Genomic DNA, 7,500 nt, shown 5'->3' on the forward strand with positions numbered 1-7,500 from the left:
GAGTACGACCGCCTGCGCACCCTCTCCTATCCGCAGACCAACGTCTTCATCATCTGCTTCTCCATCGGCAGCCCCTCCTCCCACGCCAACGTCCGGCACAAGTGGCACCCGGAGGTGTCCCACCACTGCCCCAATGTGCCCATCCTACTGGTGGGCACCAAGAGAGACCTGCGGGGTGACACAGAGACGCTGAAGAAGCTGAAGGAGCAGGGCCTGGCCCCCACCACGCAGCACCAGGGCAACGCACTCGCCAAGCAGATCGGCGCCGTCAAGTACATGGAGTGCTCCGCTCTGCTTCAGGAGGGCGTGCGGGAGGTGTTCGCCGAGGCCGTGCGGGCCGTGTTGTATCCCGTCACGAAAAAGAATACCAAGAAGTGCGTGTTGTTGTAATTGTGCACGGACGCCCGGACTTGGTACTGTGTGTTAACGTTGGATGCCGGGGAGAACAAAAAGTTGCAGTTGCAAGCGGAAGACGGACGGACGGAGGGAGGGGTGGGTGGGTGGTCATCTGGCTTCCTCTGGCCCACCTCAACAAGCATAGACTTTTGATTTGCAGCCTTTTGCGCTGCTCCTCTTCCTCGTTCATCTCCCAGAGGATCTCATTCCATTGCCGTCGTCATCACCAAAGGGACTATGCCAGAACGGGGTTGTTGGGGCTACAGAGTAGATCTCCTCTCTTCCGTGGTGTTTTGTATTTTAGATATGCTTATTGACACCTTTTTATTCCAGTTTTGCAGCTGATCTAGATTTAATATTGCTTTGCCCTATAAAATCTCATACTGGTCGAATTTTGTCTCGAGCCATAATGGTAACCACAAAAAAAATAACAAGACCTGCCTTCATATTCCCTGGTAGAGTTGATAATGTCTACCTCATACTCAAAACCATTTGGTGCATCTCAAACTCTTAAGCCTTTCACCGCCTAGATTCTGGTGGTTATTAAAAAAACAAAAACAAGAATTGATTGATCTAACAACCACTGATTTTAATCCGTTGATTGCATAACAGATTTCCTTGTGCCCCTCTTAAATTGCAAGCCCCCCCTCATCCATAATCTCTTGGGGGTTGGTGCTGTGCTGACAGTGGGGTGTCTGGGCTTTCTGAGGACGAGCCCTACCATCTGCTGACCCAGAGATGGAGGTAGAGCCAGATAGCCTTTCTGAGTGAAGCAGAACCCTAGAACCAACGGTTTGCCTGTGCCACTGTATAAGCCATGCAGGTCTGACAAATTAATCACTAGTGGAGTTCAATTCTCTTTGCTTTATTTTCATACAGAAACACTTCCGGAATTTCCAATCCGGTCAGATTTGTCTTTTTTTTTTTTTTTTTTTATGCCCTTTTTGAAGGGCTGTTAAAACCACTCCCTTGTTCAGGATTGGGTGAAGTGACTGTTTTGGCAAATTATATGGAAACGCCTCTGATCTATATCGATTAAATGCCCACCCCACTACGGTCACAGCCAAAGTTACAAATCGTTATAACATACCTTTGTATTGAGTGAAGTATGCTTGTGTTTTGTAATTAACACTCGATGGAACTGACCCATTTTCCAGTGGCAGTTGGATTATTGCCTTGCATATTTCGAAAATCTGTATTTTTTTAAATAACCCCATGTATGTTTATTTTTATATTGCTTGTATTGCCAACATTGGCCTCAACCAGCTTGTGCCAGTCGAAAGCCGGTGTAGTCGGATAAACATATTTTTGATCTCAGAGAAAGCATTGTCATAATTGCCTTTGCTGTTTGTGGACGTTTCTTACATCCGCCATTCGGCTATGACCTATACAGGGCCTTTTGTATCTAATCAGGTGTCTTATCAAACCAAAGACTGTAGCAGTGTTTCTCTCTGTGACCCCATTTTTTTTATTTTATTTTTTTAGGCCATTTGTTTTCATTTTCGTTTTTTCTTCTCTCACGGCACAGAGTGACACAACAGCAATATGCAAATGAGAGCATGACCCAAGTCAGAAGAACGGGTTGATGAGTTTATTTCCTGCCGCCAAAGCCACCGCTCTCGCCTCAATGTGTGACAACGGGTGCGAAGTCGTCAAGGCTTCAGGGGAAATGGAAAGCCTTCTGCTCAGAGCGAGCTCTCTGTCGGATGTACACGAGTGGAGATAAGCCAAGTCTTTGAAGCATCACAGTACCTTAACTGACAACTATCAACACGTTAGGCCGGCTTTTATTGGAATGGGCCTGCCCTCCCAAGTGTCATTCTATTCTATACTTTTTTTGAAAATGCTTTTTAAAAAGGAATCAAATAACCGGTTGCTTGTCGCTACCCACATTTATTGGTAATAACTGTAAGCCTTTTTATTGTATCGGTTTCCAGTTTTTATATGAAAGTCGACACCGTGGCCTTGGTACCCTGTACTCTGTATCATTGGGAGGCCGTAAGACGAGTTGGGGCGGGGTGGTATCATTGAGCAGCAGTGAAGGGGGGTTTGTCCGTGGAGAAATGAGTCTATATTGTACACCATAACGGGTAGACTGCAGAGAAGGGTCAATATAATTTCAAGCGTCCAACCGGCACGGCTGCATTTGGGGCCGTGGCCCAGTTTGTCACTCAACGATGTGGTGGATCACACACCTAGTGGGGGTTTTCTTTCTCTTTGGCCCGGAGCTGTTTGTACGCTTCCGTGTGCGTGGTACTACACTTTTACACTGGGAACTTGATCTTGTAGAAATCTTTTTGTAATTGTTTTATATATAACTAAAGCATATTTGTATAAATGAACTAACAGTGAGATGATTTTAAATTATGCCAAATAAAAATGGTAGTTAAACCCACTATTTCTTCCAGAGTGAGTTTTTTCTAGGTCTGTCTAGTATCAAACACATTTGAACTAGGCACACTCAATGGGTACAATATTTCAAACCTAGGTTTGTCATTTGGATATGGTGCGAAGTTGAATGTAAGTATGCACTTCCATTTATCACCACTAGATGGGCACAGAACTCTTTTCCAACTCAACATTATCTAGCAGGGGGAATATTGTGCAGTTTTCTTCCGTCCATCCATTCTGAGGTAATGGTCTGTGACCATTCCACGTTCAGGCTATCATTCAATTTAAAAGACATCCCTTATCTGTTAAATTGGCTTTGGCTGCATGCTAACCCATTATGCTGATAACTCTGAAAAATCCCTGCAACCTTTGTGGGAGGTCATTCTGGAACATGACTGATGTGCTGAACTTCTTCAAAAACTCAATAGCACAGTGCTGCAGCAAACACCCAAAAGGCCATTTCCTCTAGACCGATGAGATGAGCACCTAATCGTGTCCTATAATCAATGTGTGGTTTAATGAAGCCTAAATGAAGGGAATATACGTTGTTTATCTCATTGTCCCAGAGTTATCATTTAACATGGGTGGTCTGAGAGGCTTGGCTGGCCCTTAAGTGTGTTTGACAGAAGTGGGACCACTGGGGATTTCCAAAGGAGCTAGAGAGGGATCAGAGAGGATCGTTATGTGTCTACTTATGGGGCTTACGATGTGTGTAATGTGGTCGTTAAGGTCATACATTTTTAGATGGTCAAAACAACATGCTTTGGCTGGATAAGTCTGTGCTACTCTGATGTGCATGGAAATGGTGCCAAGAAGTACTTCTATCGTTGCACAAGATGTTTCATGGGGAAGAGTAGCAAAGTGAAGATTCATTGATGGTGTAAGTGTAAATCTGACCTCTACCACGATACATGTCGCAGTTACTTCTGGGTGTGTGTGTGTGCCGCTCACGTGCAATAGTGTGTGTGTGTGTGTGTGTGTGTGTGTGTGTGTGTGTGTGTGCAATCTTAAAAGGAGAGATTGATCATCTCGATTATCATGCAATGTGTTTCCAATGGAGATGATCTCTTTCATCTCAGTAAGAGCGCGCAGTCAACGATGAGGACGACAGAGATAGAGAGAGTTTGCAGATCGCCTCTCCTGCTCCGTGTGAGTCACCGGTGAGAAATGTGTGGGAGTGTTGGCCCTCACCAAAGCCTTGATCTGGTCTCTGCCTCTAACCTCATCCCTCTCACCCACCATATTTCTTCCCTCCCTGCCCACCGTGGGAGTGGCGGTCCGTGCGGTGGCAGAAGGCAGGTGGGCAGCTCTGGGGCACCCATCAGGCAGTGGGTACCTGAGCGACTCCCCGCTGTCTCCATCCTCTCTTGTTCTGGGAATGAGGCAGCCAGCGCAGGCCTTGATCTCACACACACACACACACACACACACACAGAGCCTGCAGCGAGAGGCAGTCCAGAGAGAGAGGGGAGTTGCAGCAGCTCTGCATCTCAAATCCAACATTTCTGGGACGAGGAGATGGCGGTGGTGGGGGATGAGGGGGGAGGGGGGGGGGGGGGGGGGGGGGGGGGGGGACCAGCAAATCAAACGGTTCCTGGATAAGGAGAGGGGCAGGAGAGGGGGGGTTGGGGGGGGGTGGGGTTGTTGGTGAGAGATGTAAAGTGGGTGTTGGTGAGAGATGAGGATAGACATGGAGGGGAGAGTGGAAGTAAAAGCAGTTGGTGAGAGAAAGTGCGAGAGACATTGAACGGAAAAAAAGTCCAGCTTTTCCTTTCAAAGGTGCAAAGAGCCATCGTAAGAGAGATAAGTGGAAGCCACAGAAATAAAGAGATAGGGATTGATTGGCCTACTGATGGGAGAGAGGTTCCCCTTTTTTTGAGTTTCTTTGTATTTCTTCTTTTAACAATGTTTGCGTTGGCCTGGCCACAAATGGAATAGCAATGCCTTGGATTCTAATGAAGCTTAGATCAAACCAATAGAGGGTGAAACTATTTATCCACTCAGATAGACAGGGGGTTGGTATTCAATCGGAAAATTCGGACAAGGCATCAGGGGAGCGGGCACGGGGGAGAGAGCAGGGTTCATCCAAACATGAACCCCGGTGTGCATCGGCAAATGCCAATGCATAACAAACCCCAGGCCGACCGGTTGAGCATTTGATTGGTTTCGTGTTGTACCCTATGTGTGTTTTGCTGAGAAATCGGGATAGGCAATCTCTCTCTGAATCCACAGGGGGTTGTTCTCTGGCGGTGAGCCACGGATGTCTACATCAGGTGATGGGAGGCCATATGGCACCACGTGCCAAAGCCAGTTAACGCCCCACCCTCCAGATAGCCGCACCGACAACCACCATCCACCCCTCACGATGCCGGCTGGCGTCATCACTGTAGGATCAGATGGTCCTCAATCCAGACAGGAAGAGCGAGCTAAATGCGTTGAATGGGAACAAAGGACCCGACTTCACACAGGCGTGCAAAGACATGCGTGGGTGGGCACACGCACAAACTACACACACGCACACACTCGCGTGGTGCGCGTGTGTGGGGTACACACGCGCACCACACAAAGACACACACAGACACACGCACACAGCACACAGCCTCCCATCGTGAACCCGCCCCAATTAGCAGTTATGGCTTGAGTGTTGTGATATCTTCTGTCTGTGCTGTCAGACCACTGAAACAGCATGGCCGCCCGACACCCAAAACTGCAGCGACAAAACAAACATCCTTACCCCTCCATCTCTTCCTCCCCTACCCCTCCCCTCCTGTTCCTGCCTCCTGTGTTGTTTTGCTGGTCGCTCTGCACTAGAGGGAGCTTTTCTGACACCAGGCAATACAACTAGACCTTTTTCGTTCTTTTTGAATAAAATGGTCTATTCTGTCCGTGAGCAAAAAGGTCAGCCAGCAATTTCGAAGGGCCAAGTATTGAATAAAACCAAGCGGTGTGATGAATGAATACATATCCCGGGGTCCCCCCGCTGTGACTGTAGCCGAGGCACCGCTGAGTCTCTCACAGCACGTACTTTCTATACGCAACACACCGTCCTTGGTTTTCTTAGGCAGATCATTCTGGTATTCTTTCAGTTGTTTTTGTGTTAGATTCAGGTGCTCTCCTCTTTTTTGGCGGTTGAAACAGACAATGTGCTCTGCGCTACCTTGGCAACCACAGCTGGGCAACGGCGTCCGTGTGTGCGCCAGCTTTGATCTCGCCTCACTCTCTTTCCGTCTTCCCACTCCTATCGGAAAGCCGATTCTTTGGTCGTATTGACGTGCTAATCCGGTCTCACTTGTGGAGTTGTGGAGCTGTGTCTCAAAAGCTTGTCTGAGAGAAAAGCAATGTCACATGGTTCTTTCTTGCCTGTCCGACCTTCCCTGTTTTAACGCCATCCGTCAGGTGGATGATGTCATGGACGCTGACCCCTTGGTCAAAGCACAGTCAGGTGGTCGGGGACACGAGGGGAAGAGCTCCTAGCGCTAATCCAATTGGCGCTAGTCCCCTGCGAGTAAAGGGGATTGGGTCCCATACAAGTATGTGTGTTTGTGTTTTGATGTGTGTGTCTGTGTGTCTGTGTGTGTTTTCTTCAGATGTGTAAGGATTACCGTGGGGGAAGTGGGGGGCGGGGGGGTATGGGGCTGAGCCTATCTGGGCACAGAACCTGTGACGTAAGTGCCACCAAGATTGTTGGGCTTGGCAGTAAGCATGTAAACCCCAAAAGCCTGTTCCTATGACAGTGTTATTACACTGCCATATACAGAAGGTGGAACGAAACACACTGTTCCCTTGGTGGATTGTGGAGGCAGGAGTTTGGTTATCCATCCAATGTTTTCATAAACTGCCGGGGCCATCTTTATTTTAACCCTGAGTATCTATTTCCATTGTTTTCTTTGTTTAAAATGTCCATGTTCCCTTTCCCTCAACCTGCTGATAGCGCTATCCCCCAACCCCCTCCCTGCATTCTGCCTCTGGTGTACCTCTGTTTCATTCTTACGACACTGAGACAATGCATTAAAGGTGTATCATTTGGGTGAACAAACAATCATTATGTTGAATATGGGAAGTCCCTAGCAAGTGAAGAGAAGAGAAAACAACTTACATCCCTACAGTTGAATCACAAAAGACACCAAAATAAAATATTGGTCTAAATAAAAAACGTTGGTCTACGTGCAACATAAAAAGGAGCTTTTATTTGTGTGTATGTGTGTGTGTATGTGTGTGTGTGTGTGTGAGTGAGTGAGTGAGTGAGTGAGTGAGTGAGTGTTGTTTTTCTGTGGCCATGGAAACAGTATAGTTTTGCCCGCGCATAACAGTACTCCACAGGCTTCCACCCGTACGGAACAGTCCGGAGTGCTGGGAGCAGAGTCATAGGTAGGGACCAGTGGGAGACGAAGAGAGAGAGAGAGAGAGAGAGAGAGAGAGAGAGAGAGAGAGAGAGAGAGAGAGAGAGAGAGAGAGAGAGAGAGAGAGAGAGAGAGAGAGAGAGAGAGAGAGAGAGAGAGAGAGAGAGGGAGAGAGAGAGAGAGAGAGAGAGAGAGAGAGAGAGAGAGAGAGAGAGAGAGAGAGAGAGAGAGAGAGAGAGAGAGAGAGAGAGAGAGAGAGAGAGAGAGAGAGAGAGCGAGAGAGAGCGAGAGAGAGACAGTGAGACAGTGAGACAGTGAGATGGAGAGAGGAATCATAAAGAAATTTCAAAGGGACAGAGAGAGAGAGAGAGAG

General features: G+C 47.8%; 1 protein-coding gene across 1 annotated transcript in view; it reads left to right on the plus strand.

The window, feature by feature from the left end:
- Positions 1–2,810, plus strand: part of rhogd (ras homolog gene family, member Gd) — a 3,662-nt gene extending 852 nt beyond the window's left edge. Inside the window, exon 2 of the mRNA XM_056600571.1 lies at positions 1–2,810. This exon is cut by the window's left edge and continues 216 nt beyond it. Coding sequence (XP_056456546.1) covers positions 1–390 — 390 coding nt within the window. The 3' untranslated portion in view covers positions 391–2,810.
- Positions 2,811–7,500: the final 4,690 nt, after the last annotated feature.

This window comes from Gadus chalcogrammus, chromosome 10 (assembly GCF_026213295.1).
Source record: "Gadus chalcogrammus isolate NIFS_2021 chromosome 10, NIFS_Gcha_1.0, whole genome shotgun sequence".
NCBI lineage: Eukaryota > Metazoa > Chordata > Actinopteri > Gadiformes > Gadidae > Gadus > Gadus chalcogrammus.